The 17063-nt window shown below is 30.0% G+C and overlaps 1 protein-coding gene across 1 annotated transcript in view; it reads left to right on the top strand.

Annotated features, from left to right (window-relative positions):
- Positions 1–350: 350 nt before the first annotated feature.
- LOC119612032 (tyrosine-protein phosphatase 69D) overlaps positions 351–17063 on the top strand; it is a 314226-nt gene continuing 297513 nt past the window's right edge. Inside the window, exon 1 of the mRNA XM_037967748.1 lies at positions 351–656. Coding sequence (XP_037823676.1) covers positions 545–656 — 112 coding nt within the window. The 5' untranslated portion in view covers positions 351–544. The remainder of the gene's footprint in view (positions 657–17063) is intronic.

Below are 17063 nucleotides of genomic sequence, written 5' to 3'. Positions count from 1 at the left end.
ATTTTTTATTGTTTGACATAATTAATATATGTATTTTTATTTTTGAATTGGTAGCACTATTATCGACGTTAAAATTAACTTGTATAATTTGACACGTTAACTCCTAACGATTATAAATTTTAAATTTATATGAAATTGTCTTTGAACGTTAGCAACAAAACACAACTAATATAATAAAAAGTGTACGATGTAAATGGACTCATTTTTTGTTCCCCACTGTACATGTGTAAATGTGCCTTGGTAGCACTTATCACCCCATTTTAAATATACTATATTCATGCTCACCACAAACTAGTATAGAAGTTGTATTTTGCTCCTTTTTTAATTCACGGGTGATATTTTTAGTATTGTTTAAAGTATTGTTGAAAAATAGTATAGTGTATTCGGTATTTTTGGGCTTTAAATCGCAAAGAATTGTTTATTTTCATTAATTAATGTTATGTGGCTCTAATAATATATATTTCTAAAATTAGTACTTAAGTATAAAACAAACATTTTGGTTTAAAGTGCATTTAAAGCCAGTTTTGAAATATAGTTGCTAAATATGTCATTCTGTATTTGTTTACGCCAGATTTTATTTATTTTTGCGTCAATAAATGCCATATATTTAAGTGTATTTATTGCAGAATGTGAAAGCAAAACTGAACAAACTCAAGGTAATTAATTAGACAGAATTGCTGTTAATGCATATTGTTTGTTTTAATCCTTTTTAAATTGTGTTTTATTAATTGGCGACGCCCAACATCTTTGATATTTATTAAGGGACATTTGTATATATTCGTTTGTTTATGCTTTAGTTATTGATGTATGTATATGTATGTATGTACATTAGAGAGGCCCAAAAACTTGGACTTTTTTCATAATGAAAACGAGTTGCTAATTACTTACACCAAAATTTTTGTGTGTAAATTACATTAAAAAATAGATAGTTCGTTCTTATTATGAATAAGAGAACAAAACCGAGTCGAAAATATATTGTATGTTTTATAAAAACAAAAATGCTTCTGAAATTATTTTTATTTTGCACAGCAAGTGAGAAAATTTTGCACTAATTAATATTTGTGGATTATGATTGCCAATCTCCAAATACCGATGATTTTATAATTAATACCCGCGCGTTGGTCAGTGAGGTCGGCTTTTTGGAGAGTCGTCAGTATACGATAGTGCGTACAGGACAGTGTTAAATCATAAATGATTTGTTGGCGACAGCCGGAGCAAATCACTGACGACTTTTTCGAACAAAGGGCACTTTTCTCGTGTGCGTATTGTCGTTAAAAACCAGATAAGTGACAATGTGGTTCAACTTGCCATTGACGAATATATAAGCGACATTTCTTCAACCTTGTCATTAAGGACTATTTAGCGACAGTATCATTCCATAGTTGCATTGATGATATGAAATATAATTCTCTTCATATGATAGACGGCAATATTGCCAATCTTTATATATTTTTTGTTAGAAATAACAAATTAATTTTAGTTTATTTGCATTTCTTACACGGTATATTAATAATTAATAACAATGTTGATCTGTTAATCCTTGTTTTCTCTTCTGGAATTCGACAGTTTTCGTCTAAATATTAGTTTCATAGTTTTGGTGATTCTATATTAATAGTATTTTTTTTATTATAATTATAACTTTTATAAGTTAAAATTACTGTAACAATCTACGTTACGTGTGTTTTTCTTACATTTGTTTTATTTTGAGTCGTTAATGTTCCGCTAGTTTGTATTTTTCAATAAAGTTTTAATGAAACAAAAACTTATCGACATTGTCGTTCATCTCGCCGTCAATATAAGTTGAAACGCGACAACTTACATGTTACTGTTGATAATTTAGTCTTGAACGAAGGTTCATAATTACATGACTGCGTACAAACGAATGTGTCAAGGAAAATTAATTTTTTGTCTGATATTCTTATTAGAGAAAATATTTTATATTAAGATTATCGATTTCTTCGAACTGTGATATTATATTAAGATTATCGATTTCTTCGAACTGTGATATTAATATTATTAATTGAATATTCTTCAGGCTCGAGTTCGAGTCCCACTAGGGGATAAGTTATTTTCCAAATTGTAATGATATTTTTAATTATAAGAATACTGAAAATTAATTATTTGGACACAACAGCAGAATGGAATGCATTTTCGGGCCCGCTACGGCTCCTCATCAGCAATCTTCTTGTGCCATATGCTATGTCACTTGTAAACATCATCTATTTAACTCACAAGTTTTGAAGAAATGGAGTATGGGAATTGTAACAAAGTCCTTATTCCAATTTCATTCTACTTTATTGAGTTAGATCGAAGTTTATGAGCTTTTTTCAGTGTTGTATTCTTATCTATCATTACTCTTTGTCGCTGCTTTAGCCAACTGTCAGTTAGCAATTAAGCAACACTTTTTGTTTTTGTATGTTTTGTTTATTTCTGTTGATCCTATTCAGTCGTGAATCAACAGCAGTGCATTAAACATGTACATATATCCACTGTGCCCAGTGTGTTTATATATTAAGATTATCGATTTCTTCGAACTGTGATATTAATATTATTAATTGAATATTCTTCAGGCTCGAGTTCGAGTCCCATATTTTATAATATTTTTCTATTATTTCATAACTATGCAGGGTTCCCAATATCATTCACTTATCACTCACGCTCATGAAAAAAACAAATAAATTTTGTTTTGTTATCTTCCATTCGTGTACAAAAAGAAACAAAAATAAAACTTTGCTTTATTTATTCTTGCATGATACTATTAGTAATGTTTTTTATTTTCGTAGAATATTGAGATAACAAGAAAAACTTTTTTTTCATGCACATGGACATTTTTGAGAAATAGACTGCTTGTAAAAATCTCACAACTGAAAGAGCATAAAGTTTTATTTTGCACTAGCAATCTAAAATGAAATGTAAAATTTGTTTATAGTTCTGTTGATAAATAAATGTAAAATGTCGAGATTGAGAGTGTTCGTGTTTTTGCATCTAAGAATGAAATAAGAATATGTGCAAAGACTGGTAAAACAACAATTTTGTGCTTTTTTATGATGCGTTTATTTTTGTTTTTTTTTTTTGCTCGGTCCTACTTGTTATTTTGTTTTTTTTTTTTCAATGTAAGTTGTGCTTATTTTTCTTTTTTCTTGCAAAAAATATGTTTGTTTATTTAATTTTATGTGAAAAGCATACACAGAAGGATACTTCCAAATAAATTAGAGTAGGGTAAACAAGAATGTTTTGTTGTTGTGCAAACAAAAAAATTTTGATCCGCACCGAAATAGGAATGGGCATAAATCTAGCGTTCTAATCCAGCTGATTTTAAAAATTTTTTTATACCACATAATAGTACTTTTCCTTGTGACTTCAACATAGGACAAAAAATTATCCGTTCTATTAGGGTCCGGGAGTTATGGGCCTCCAAAGTTTTGATATATAATTGAATATATCTCGATTACTGATTAACCGATATGGTCGATACCATTGACCCATTGAGAGCCATGGTCACATTTTATGTTTTTATACCCTACACCACTTTAGTGGGGAGGGTATATTGGATTTGTGCTGATGTTTGTAACATATAAAAATATTCGTCCTAGACCCACCTTAAAGTATACCAATCGGCTTAGAATCGTTTTCTGAGTCGATTAAGCTATGTCCGTCCGTCTGGCTGGCTGGCTGGCTGGCTGGCTGTCCATGTAAACCTTGTGCGCAAGCTACAGGTCGCAATTTTCAAGATAATTGGATGAAATTTGGCACGCATATTTTATTTGACCCAAGGACGAAGCCTATTGAAAATGGTTAAAATCGGTCCATTATTTCACCTAGCCCCCATAGAACAGAACCCCCCGAAAAGGGCTTCTGAGCTCATAATTATGTTAAATATACAGATATATCGATAAAATACGGCATAAGTTTTATAGAAGTCTTGATAACCCTGCCAAAATTTCATAAAGATCGGGCCCCATTTGACCCTAGCTCCCATACAAAGTCCCCTTCAGAAAATTACTTGAATGTCCCAAATTAACTTATAAACACAAATATCGCGACGAAATTCAGCACAATAAAATATTATGTAAATATAAATATATTCACAAAATTTTATCGGGCTTGGTCCATATTTGCCCCTAGCCCCCATATAAAGCCTCTTTCAGAAAATTAGTTTTTCATCCATAAATTGGGTAGACAATATTTGGGAAAGCCCCAAATATTGTCTACAAAATTTCATGTGAGATGAGGTACCCTTATATCGATATATTTATGAAATAATGGTACTTTTGTAAACAAAGTCGAAATAAAAAAACATAAAATTTGATCCTGGTTCTCAATGGGTTATGACAAAACACAGGCAAAATTTGTGCCTAACAACTAAAAAAACAAAATATTTTTCTACTACATACATATATACCTATTGCCCTGCAAACAATTGCTATCTAAATAGTATCCATAACGTAACAACTTGTAGGTAAAAATATCTAAAAACATCTAATATTGCACAATTTGTGAGTCGATTTCGTTTCAGTTTTAAGTCACTTTTTTATAGCATAAAAGTGCGTAAAATTAGTAAAATTTCCAGTTTTGCTATAGCAATAGGGAAACTGGAAATTTATCTAATTTTACACTATTCTATGTAGTAAAAGCGACTTTATAATAAATACATTTTCTTTATTTATCTTACCTTATGAATAATTTAAAATTGTTTATACTCACTAATCTCTCACTTATGTTTATTATATATTACATTTATTTTTTATATATTTAATTTTAAATAAAATCATTACAAAATTTCACAATGTGTTACTATTCACACAACTGATCACCATAAACTAAATATATTTACTGAAATATGTAAACACTTTTTCTTTTAAATTTTGAGAGCAAAAATAATTCTGCCTTAAATTATCTTGTTAGTGTATTAAAAAATGTTCTTTTATACATTTTTATTCTATCTAATTATTATCATTTACGTTTCTTTTTGGTATATTAGATCGAACTTAAATTTTACAAAAATGGGATAAAAATTAGAAAATAATGTATTTTGTTTTTGTAAATATTTTTATTTATGAAGTTGAGCCTAAATAGTGTAAATTTAGTTCATTTATCCAAAATTAAACTCAAATTTGCTGGCAGGGTGAATGCAAAAGAATGAGAAAACATTTTTGTTTTTTTTTTTCATTTTTGCAAAGTAGCAAATAACACAAACAACGCACATATGAATATAAGAAACAAACTACAAAAAGTTCGAACATATATTATTAAAAAAAATAACAACATTAATGAGTATGTACTTTAATGAGAGTGATGAGAGGGTCCTCTCAAATTTATACAGTTTACATTTGTTACTTCTCACAATTCATATACGCGAATATGTACCTAAATAAAAAAAATAAATGTTTACATTTAAGAATGCTAAAATGAAAACAATTCTTAGGTACTCATTTTGCAAAAGTGAGCATACAACAAAAAGTTTGAAAAGTACACTCGTGTCAATTTATCATAAATGTTTAAATTTATGTGTTCATACATGAATCCAGTTTTTGAAAAAAGTTTTACAATAAACCCAAAAATGGCTTTAAAAATCAAAGAAAACATGTTGCGTACAAACGATTGTCTATCACTGTACATGATGACAAGATTAGCGACAATGTCTTGAATGTTGTCTTATATTAGACTCTGTTGACGCCAAGACATGCGACATTGTTGAATCTTATGTTACTATGCCAAAAAAAAAAAAAAAAAAAATAAAATAACTGCGATGTGAAAAAGACACAACTTAAAAAAGTATTTGAGTATGAAAATCTGAACAAATAAGAGTCATTTTAAGATGTGAAAATCATTCGTAATTCAGCTCTGGGTGGAGGAAGACCGTTGTGCGTCGTTGCCATTATCGTTTTAAGGGAATTTGTTCTACGATTTTTATACCGTTCACCACTATAATGGTACTATAGTATTATGCGTTTGTGCTGATGTTTGTAGCACCCAAAAATATTGGTCCTACACACACCTTAAAGTACACCAATCGGCTCAGAATTGAAACCGGACCCCCAAATAGGGCTTTTGACCTCATAATTATGTTAAATGATAATTCTAGCGATTTTCGTAAAGATCGGGCATTATTTGATCCTAGCCCCCATACAAAGTCCCTTCAGAAAATGACTTGAATGTCCACAATTCACTTATAAACACTATCACGATATAAACACTTTCACGATAAAATTTGGCACAAATAAGTTTTATATAAACATAAATCCCGACAATAAGGATCGGCCCAAGTTTTGACCTAGCCCCCATATAACCGGACTTTCCAATTTGGGCCTTTTAGCTCATAACTGCGTCAAATATACTACTATATTTCCAAAAATCGGCACAAATAAGTTTGATATAATTATAAATAATACTGTTGATTATCATAATGATGGGGCGTTATTTAGATTTGGGCCTTTTAGCTCAAATATATCACTATCTTTAAAAAAAATCGGCAACAATTTTCCAAATTGGCACAACTAAGTTTGATATTATCATAAATAACATTGTCAATTTTCGTTATAATCGGACCTCATTTGATCCTAGCCCCCATACAAAGTCCCTTTCAGAAAATAATTTAAATGACTACATCCGGACCTACCGATTTGGGCCTTTTAGCTCATAACTACGTCAAATATACTGCTATCTTCCCAAAAATCAGTATAATTTTCGCGATGATTGGGCCTCATTTGACCCCGCCTATACAAAGTTCCTTTCTGAAAATGACTTGAAGACCACATGTCCATAGTATCACGATGAAATTTGGCACAAATAAGTTTTATATAAACATAATTCCCAACAATAAAATTATAAGGATCGGCTCAATTTCTGCCCTAGCGCCCATACGACCGGACCTTCCGATTTTGGGCTTTTATCTCTTTACTACGTCTAATATACTACTATCTATCAAACAATCGGTACAATGTGCTGATGTTTGTAACACTCAAAAATATTTGTCCTTAAGTATACCAGTCGGTTCTGAATCACTTTCTGATTCGAATAAGCTATGTCCGTCTTTGTAACCGTGTAAACATTTTGTGCACGCTACACCTCGCAATTTTCAATATAATTTATTAAAATTTGTCACATACTCTTCTCTGGATCCAATGACGAAGACTGTTGAAAATTGTTGACTTCCGTCTTTTATTTCTCCTAGTCAGCATACAACCGTTCATGAACAGACAATATTTGAAACCTATGTAAGGAGCAACATAAATTATAATTTATTAAAATTTGTCACATACTCTTCTCTGGATCCTATGACGAAGACTGTTGAAAATTGTTAACTTCCGTCTTTTATTTCTCCTAGTCAGCATACAACCGTTCATGAACAGACAATATTTGAAACCTATGTAAGGAGCAACATAAATGCTTAATTATTGAAAATGAATCACATTTGATATTCGCAATTGCTGTAGGATATCATATGGTCGGCCACGCCCAACTATAGTTACTTGATGATATACTTTTTTTTCAGCTTTAAAAGTACGAGTATAGCGATGAAATTCAACACAAATAAGTTCTATATGATCTAAAATCTCCATAACAAATTTTATGAGGATCGGTCTATAATTGACCCTACCCCCCATATAAAGTCATATATTGACTATAACACTTATTACTGGCTTAGAAATACGTATATAGAGATGAAATTCGACACATATAAGTTTCATGCGAGCAAAAATCTCATTACCAAATTTTATATGGATCGGTATATAATTGAACCTACCCCCCATATAAGGTCCCCTTCAGAAAATGACTAACGCTCATTACTGGCTTAAAAATACGAGTATAGTGATGCAATTCGACACACATAAATTTTAATGGAGCGAAAATCTTTCCATCAAGTTTTATGTGGATCGATCCATAGTTGACCCTACCCTCCATATAAGGCTCCCTTCAAAAAGCTGTAACGTTCATTACTAGCTTAAAAATACTAGTATGGCAATGAAATTTGACATAAGTAAACTTTTTATGATCCAAAACCTCTGTACCCTTAATTGACCATACCCCCCATATAAGGTCCCTTTCAGAAAATGACTATAACGCTCATTACTGGCTTAAAAATACGAGTATAGCGATGGAATTCGAAACACATAACTTTCATGCGAGCCAAAAACTCTCTATCAAACTTTATGTGGATTGGTTATTAATTGACCCTATCCCCCATATAAGCTCCCCTTCAGAAAATTACTTTAGAGCTCATTACAGGATTGAAAATACCAGAAAAGCGATGAAATTCGATATACACATGGTTTATACGAGTTAAAATCTCTCTACCAAATTTATTGAGGACCGAGCCATAAGAAAATTACTTTAACGATCATTGCTGACTTAAAAATACGTGAATAATTATGAAATTTGATACTGAATTTCATCCCGTAAGTGTCGGGAAGTGATATTCGATGTAAGGATGTTTTATATGAACCAAAATCGGTCTAAAAAAATTAAAAAAAAAAAAAATAAGAAAAACGGTCAATAATGTGAGTAATATCACCCTGATGTTTATAGGGGAGCATTCCTATTACGGCATACGGTTTGATGGTGGGTATATGGGATTCGGCATAGCCGAATATAACACTCTCACTTGTTTCTATATGACTGTGTGTCGACGATGTTTACTAGGGTTGTCATTCGAATAAAAATTATTCGATTAAACGAGGAATAAAAAATTATTAAAATTCCAATTTAAAATAAAGAATAATTCGAACAATTTTTTTCGATTAATCGAATATTCGAATGATATTTGAATGTTACTTTTTATGATATTTTATTATATATAGCATTGAAATTATGCTAATATTTTGTAAAACAAATCTAAATACTACTTTTTGCAGTTTATAAAAATTTTTGTTTTGCAAATTGAAAAAAATGGTTCTAGTTTTAAAAGTGATTATCTTCATTTTTTTTAATGTTTCAATAAGTGAAACAGATAAACATTAATTAATTTGGTTCTTTAAGTATCTGTCTTTCATAAGAAAGACAACAATTTCTATGTATACTGAACCCTGTTTCCTGGGCAAGAAGATACCGGTGATAAACAGAGTGCAACCTTTCACCGAAAATTGAAGTGGAGACACCACATACAGGATAGGATCAAAAAGGCACATCGGTGCAGGGCGATATGTAGGAGAACTATAGGCATGAAATGGGGTCTTAGTTCTACCATGACACATTGATGTTATTAAAGTATAATTACACTAATTCTAGCTTATGCTTCAATAAAAAAATGTAATATCAAACTACAACAGGTAGTTCAGCGTACATGCTGCTTGGGTACAAGTGGTGCCATAAGCGCAATGTCAAGCAAGCCTCTAGAAACGTTGCTAGATATTCCACCCATATTTAAGATATGAGGCAGCACTTACAACCGAACGCCTCATAACTTTAAGTGAACTGGCCAAAGCGGTTATAGGAAACGTCATTAATGTATACTGGGCACATTTGAAGGCTATAAACAGTCCGGACGTGCCAGACACAGAATATGTCGGAAACTTTGAAACACTGAGCCCATATAGAATGTCTTGGTCAAGCCGAACATTTCTTACGAACACTGATTGGGAAATTCTTACGGCCAGGAAATTAAATTTTAGAACATTGAAAGATAATACATTCAGTGGACACTATGATGTTTTTTGTCAACAAACCTTTTTCTTCTATTAAAAGAGGCGCGCAACAGTCCCGACAGTGGCCTCAGCTTCCATTTTTAAATCCGTTGAGAAATTTAAAATAGGTTGAGATTCAACCAAGTTACTGAATTAAAAGTGTATTAATGTACGAAACGATATATTACAAATTTGTTGAAAACATAAATTTGAGATAGTAATTAAATAAAGCAATATTATAGTTATAAATTACAATCCAACATTAATTTTTTATTCTCCAATATTTAACCATATTTGCTAAATTTTGGAATAATTAAAGAAAATACCCTTTATGACAAAAAGTCAGTTTTCCCGAAAATCGCAAAAAATTATCAGTTTGAACAAAATCCTAACATTTCCGACAGATAGCTCCTTAAAGTTTCACACTGGGAAGAGGTCGTACTTTTTTACTTTTAGAGCGGGTTTTTGAGTTGGCAATCAAATGCCAATTAATAATCAGATTAGTTAATCTAAAAAGAAACTTAATCTGATGTTAATCCCCTTTGATGTTTTTGAGTACAAGATTAAACTTCGCAGTGTTGCCATACAAAACAGAAAACGCCACTGTTTGTTATCAAAGCCATGCATGTTTTATAAAAAAGATGAAGACAATTGTAAATTTCCGGTCCACACTAGGAACCTTTTTTTTTTTTGGAAACTTTTGATTTTGCGTGAAAGAGAAAGAGAAAGAATGTCATTCATCTCTCTCGCGGTACGGAGTTTCCCGTACTCGGAAACTTGGTTTGTTTTGTTATTCTTCTCATTCGTACAACAACAAATCAATGCAATTAATACGTAGTTTCTGAAACAAAAGTTTCTATGTGTGGACATTAAGGAAACTTCAAAAGAGAATTAAGAAAAATTTTTTCAACAAAAGTTTCCTAGTGTGGACCAGGTCTAATATGAAAATTAATGAGAACTTAAATTTAAAACAAAAAAATGTATTTTGAAGTCTCCATAATGTATACTAATCAATAAATCAAACCTTTTAGAGCGGGTTTTTGAGATTTTAATCAAATGCCAATTAATAATCAGATTAGTTAATCTAAAAATAAATTTAATCTTATGGTAATATATATATATATATATATATATATATATATATATGGTATATATATATATATATATATATATATATATATATATATATATATACCATATATATATATATATATATATATATATATATATATATAGATATATATATATATATATATATATATATAATAGAAACGACTTTATTTAGTGGTGAAAAGTTAATTTTCTCAAAAAGTACCCTTTAGAATTTAATGATTTGTATCTTAAATAAAAGGTATTCAGGTCTCCTTTCCTATGATAAATGGAGTTTGTAAGTTTTTTGCTCCATCGTATTTTATTGGTATTTAAAAAATTTGCCATTGGAAAAAATAATAGAAACGATTCACAGTATTACACTGTGGACATAAGCTGAGATTTCTTAAACTGCGTTTTGTATTTATTTTTAAAAATTTGAATTGTAAATGATATTCTCAATATCAAAATGTACAGTTTCCTCGGTTCTTTATGTTAACGTATGTTTTTTTCAACGCCTGGTTGACCATATTAGCTCTGACGACTGAATTGGAGCCACTACTTTCAAAATTTCTTTAATAAAAAGTTAAAACAGTGAAAGAAATTGCTTAACATTGCTAAATTACTTAAAAAATTAGTTCTTGAAAATATTTCGAGCCGAAGAAGTTTTGAATCCGCTTATAGATAACGATAATCCACCGATTTTTGGGCCCGATTTTGAGCAATATTTCACATTTTGGCAATTCAATCCGTTCTTGGTGGTTAAAAAGGGGCTTAAATTTCAAATGGACAGGTAAAATAAGTTGAATTTAAAACTAAAATTTCAAGAAATGTAAAAATTTCAAAAATTAATTTTAAATTTAGTTATAGTACTGTTTGGGAATTAATACTAGTATAGACCCAATACGATCTGTTGCAAAAAATAAAACAGAATGCTTTTAAACGAGGGAAATAAAATATGTTTTTTTTTCATTACCTTTTCTAAAATCTAATACGTTTATTTTATGGAAAAAATTACAAAGAATATTATTTCTGATGTTTTAATATGATAAGGTGCATTTTATCTGAACTTACGTTACAGTAGACTATCTACAATTCAAACTGAATTTTAAAATTTTTTAAGTTTTGTGAACTTTTTGTGTTAAATTTAACTTAATTTAGCATTATTTCACAAGTCCTTTGACATTTAAGCCCCTTTTTAACCACTAAGAACAGGTCGAATTGCAAAATAGCGAAATATTGCTCGAAATTTGGCCTAAAAATCGGTGGATTGTCTTTATTTATAAATGGGTTAAAACCTTTTTCTTCTCGAAATCTTCTCAAAAACTAGATAATTAGATAATTTAACCATTAGAAGACATTTATTTCACTATCTGAAATTTTTATTTAAGAAAACTTGAAAGTCGGGCCTCTGATTCGGCTTTCAGGATCCATATGGTCAATCAAGCTTCGAAAAAACAAATGTCCACATAAAAATTAAAGTAAAAAGTATACTTTTATATTAAGAATTTCATTTATAATTAAAATTTTTAAAAATAAGTACAAAACGTAGTTTAAGAAATCTCAGATTATGTCCCCAGTGTAATACTGTGAATCGTTTCTATTATTTTGTCCAATGCCAAATTTTTTAAATACCAATAAAATACGATGGAGCAAAAAAACCTACAAACTCCATTTATCATAGGAAAGTAGACCTAAATACCTTGCGTTCCATTCTCGTTTATCTGTTCCCGCATTCTATAACTCGCTCCACGACTTGTTGGCCTTGTGTGACTTGGACGGCCTTTTCTGCGGCCTTCAGGTCTATTGCGTATCTAGTGACGTCGGATTGTGTTCTTCGCAGAGCGTGCCCAATCCAACGCCATTTTCGTTTTCTTATATCATGTTCAACTGGTGTCTGTGCGGTTTGTTCCCATAGATAGACCAAAACAATTTTAACAAAACCGAAAATTTTAACAAAATAATTGCGCCAATATTAGTGCTGTTCCAAAAACTTTCGTAAAAGGTATGATATCACAATTTCAAAAATATTAAGTGACAAGTGAAAATTAACTTTTTGGACTCGTAAATTTTATCTTATAAAACAGTGCTTTTTTGCCGAATGACTTATAAGAAAAATATCAATCTTATTTTATGACCAGTATTTGAAGTCACCGACCCAATAGAGAATTTAATGTATACTCACTTAAATTGACTGTGTATCTGACCGTCAGAACACACTTATGTCTACCTATCAATTCCCATTTTGATTAGTTTTATTTTTTAACTGATATTTCAGTGTATAATTTTCACTTGTCACTTAAAAAAATATGATTTTTTAGAACATTAAGTTTATAAATCGAACTAAAGGCCAACCATAATGTGCATAAGCTAGCTTAAGGTAATGTCAAAACCGAACGAAAATTCTCTCAAGTGCTTAAGAAAATCCGAAGAAACTTTTAAGTGGCTAAGTACTAGGGTTGTCAATTATTCGTGTTTAAAATTATTCGAATAAAAATGTACTATATTTTTTTTTTTCATTCGAGTAGTCGATTAAATTTTAAAAATTATTCGAACGAATAAAAGTTTTTATTCGAATTCAATAAAATTAATAATTTAATATAAATATAATTCAGTAACTTTGTTGGAATGGAAGCTTAGGCGTTTTAAAAAACTGTTTTATATAAGAAACTCATACTATTTATTAATGTATTGCAAACAGGCCACTATCGGGCTTGTTGTGCGCTGCTTTTCATGGAAGAAAAAGGTTTTTTGGTAAAAAAACAACACATCTGGGAAGTGATACTATTTTTCTGAAAGGTGGATCCGAGTAAAATAAGAATATGTTTTTGAAATTTGCCAAACACCTCCAAAATCTTGAGTTACGGATAAAAAACCGGTTTTTCGTACTTTTAAGCACTTATGAGTCAGTAACTTAGTTGAATCTGAACCGATTTTAGGTTTCTCCACGGATTTAGAAAGCAGAAGCTGAGGTCTTTATAATGACATATATAACATTTAAGGAACCTGGAGAGATATGTTTGAGTTTAACCAGCAAACATATTTTTTATTTTAGTTTTGCACCGTTGTCCAAGTTTGGAGATGTTTTATAAAAGTATTTTATATAGGAACCGTACCATTTACTGATAACTGATTTGAAACCCATGTTTATTCATGAGTAAAACGCAACTTTGTTTTTAAAAATCCGTTAGCAATTGATGGCATTATTGGTCTTTTCCTTAATACAAAATTGTTCAAAAATTGATTTCTGAAGGATGCTTTATATGGGGGATAGGGTTAAATATGGGCCGATCCTCGAAAAATTTAGTGGAAGGATTTATGTTTATATAAAAGTTATTTATTCCGAATTTCATCGTGATATTAATATTAAGAGGAGAATTATGGAATTCAAGTCATTTTCTGAAGGAGCGTTTGTGTGGGGACTAGGGTCGAATAAGACCGTATTGCCTAAAGAATCTGCAGTATCACTAATGGTTACAGCAAACTCATTTATACCTTAAGCAAACGACTTTAATTCCATAATTCTCTTAATTACATCAATATCACTATGAAATTCAGCATAAGTAACTTTTATATAAATCTAAATCCTTCCAATAAATTTGTATGAGGATCGGCCCATATTTAGCCCTAACCACCATATAAAGCATCTTTCGGAAAATCAGTTTTGGAAAAATTTTGTATTAAGAAAAAGATCAACAACGTCGTCAATTGCTAACGGATTTTTTAAAACAAAGTTGCGTTTTACTCATGAATAAACATGGGTTTCTAATCAGTTAATAAATGGTACGGTTCCTACACTGAAAATAATCCATGCCTAATATACACGAAAAATGTTGTACAGTGTACGAAATGATTCGTGGTTTCGCACCACGAAATTCCTTCGTAATATATACGAAATTGTACGAAATATTTTAGTAAAATGCAAAATAATTTTATATAATTTTAGAAAAAAAAATTTTTCATTTTACGATTTTTTTAAAGACATAAATATGTTAGTTCTTTTAAAATAATTATTGTAAATTTAGAAAAAAGATTGCGAATTAAAAAAAATTTTATTTTTTTTAAAAAAACATAAAAAATTTTACAGGAAATTAGGCAGCTAATTTCCTGTAAATTTAAAATTACGTTTAATTTAACTCGCTTAAAATTACGAAAAAACAAAAAAAATTCGTAACAAAATAATTTTTTTTGTGAAATCAAAAATAATTCTTGTATATTACTAATTAATTTTGTTACGAAAAAAAATTCGTTACTTTCGTTAAATATTACATGTCTTAACAAAATTATTTTTGTAAAAGAACACAAAGTTTCTTAATATATACGAAAAAAGATATTACGACAGGTTTTCGTACTTTCGTAAAATTAGAAAAGGGGTTGATTAAACAATATTTCGTATTATACACGAAATTTTCGTATATATTACGAAAAAAGTAGTTACGAATTTTTTTTTCGTAAAGTTAAGCGTGGATTATTTTCAGTGTATATAAAATACTTTTATAAAACATCTCCAAACTTGGACAACGGTGCAAAACTAAACTCAAACATATCTCTCCAGGTTCCTTAAATGTTATATATGTCATTATAAAGGCCTCAGCTTCTGCTTTCTAAATCCGTAGAGAAACTTAAAATCGGTTGAGATTCAACTATGTTACTGACTTATAAGTGCTTAAAGGTAGGAAAAACCGATTTTTTACCCGTAACTCAAGATTTTGGAGTATTTGTACCGAAGCAGCATGTACGCTGAACTCCCTGCTGTACTTAGTTTGATATTACACTTTTTGTCCAAAGATGTCAACCAGATTATTGAAGCGTAAGCTAGAATTAGTCTAATTACACACTTATAAAACCAATGTGTTATAGTACGTATAATACCCCATTTCATGCTTATTTGACCCTAGCCCCCATCCAAATCCTCCTTCAGCAAATGACTTTAATTAATTCCGGAATAACGTTCAACCTACACAGAAAAAACTGAAAAACGATTTCAATTACCAAAACCTCGTTTTCAATTATTTTATTTATTGAAGTTCAACCTATAACAAAAAATGTGTATTCAATTACTATTTATAATTGATTTCGTATAAAAAATATTTGTTTTTTTTTATATTTTTGTTGTTGTTAATTTGAATTGAACCCTTTTAAAATTTTAGATTAATCGTTCAATTGAAAATGTTTTAAAATTATTTTTTTCTGTGTATATATTTCGGCTCTTTTTCATGACATACAGACATAGTTTTTCAAATTTCGAACGGACATTTTGCTCGAAACAACTATTTTCCTGTATTATTATTCAAAACTTTTTGCCGTTTACAATTTTAATAAATTTGAATAACACTACAGTACTATATCTAAATTTAAAATGAATTTACGAAATTTTTACAATTATTGAAATTTTAGTTTTAAATTCAACTTATTTTACCTGTCCATCAAGATCCTTTGATATTTAAGCCCCATTTTAACCACCAAGAACGTGTTGTATTGCCAAAATGTGAAATATTGCTCAAAATCGGGGCAAAAATCGGTGGATTATCGTTATCTATAAGCAGATTCGAAACTTCTTCGGCTCGAAATCTTTTCAAGAACTAATTTTTTAAGTAATTTAGCAATGTTAAGCAATTTCTTTCACTGTGGCTCCAATTCAGCCGTCAGAGCTCATATGGTCAACCAGGCGATGAAAAAAAAAAAACACGTTAACATAAAGAACCGAGGAAACGGTATATTTTGATATTGGAAATATTATTTACAATTCAAATTTTTAAAAATAAATACAAAACGCAGTTTAAGAAATCCCCAGTGTAATGCTGTGAATCGTTTCTATTATTTTTTCCAATGCCAAATTTTTTTAATACCAATAAAATACGATGGAGCAAAAAAAAAATATATATATATATATATATATATTCTACAGAAAAATTTATGATATATATACATAATTTGACAGAATTTATAAATTTAGATGCACTATAAATGCATAACAGCAAAAGTAACAAGTAAGAGTGTTATATTCGGCTATGCCGAATCTTATATACCCACCATCAAACCTCGTTTGACTCGAATGAAACTTACTTCTGTCGAATTTCATCTATATACTCGTATATTTAGGCCAGTTATAAGCGTTAAAGTAATTTTCTGAAGGGGACCTTATATAGGGTGGTAGGGTCAATTGTGGGTCGATCCTCATAAAATTTGGTAGACAAAATTTGGTTCGTATTAAATTTATTTGTGTCGAATTTTATCGCTACACTTGTATTTTTAAACTATTAATGAGCGTTGCAGTCATTTTCATCATGGGCCGATCGTCATAAAATTTTTTAGATAGATTTTGACTCGTATGAATCTTACTTATGTCAA

Source organism: Lucilia sericata, unplaced genomic scaffold (genome assembly GCF_015586225.1).
Source record: "Lucilia sericata isolate MDLA Ls3-8-SP2 unplaced genomic scaffold, ASM1558622v1 Contig000033F_arrow, whole genome shotgun sequence".
Taxonomy (NCBI): Eukaryota; Metazoa; Arthropoda; class Insecta; order Diptera; family Calliphoridae; genus Lucilia; species Lucilia sericata.
The sequence above is the reverse complement of the archived record's forward strand: the minus strand, read 5'-3'. Positions and strand labels throughout refer to the sequence as shown.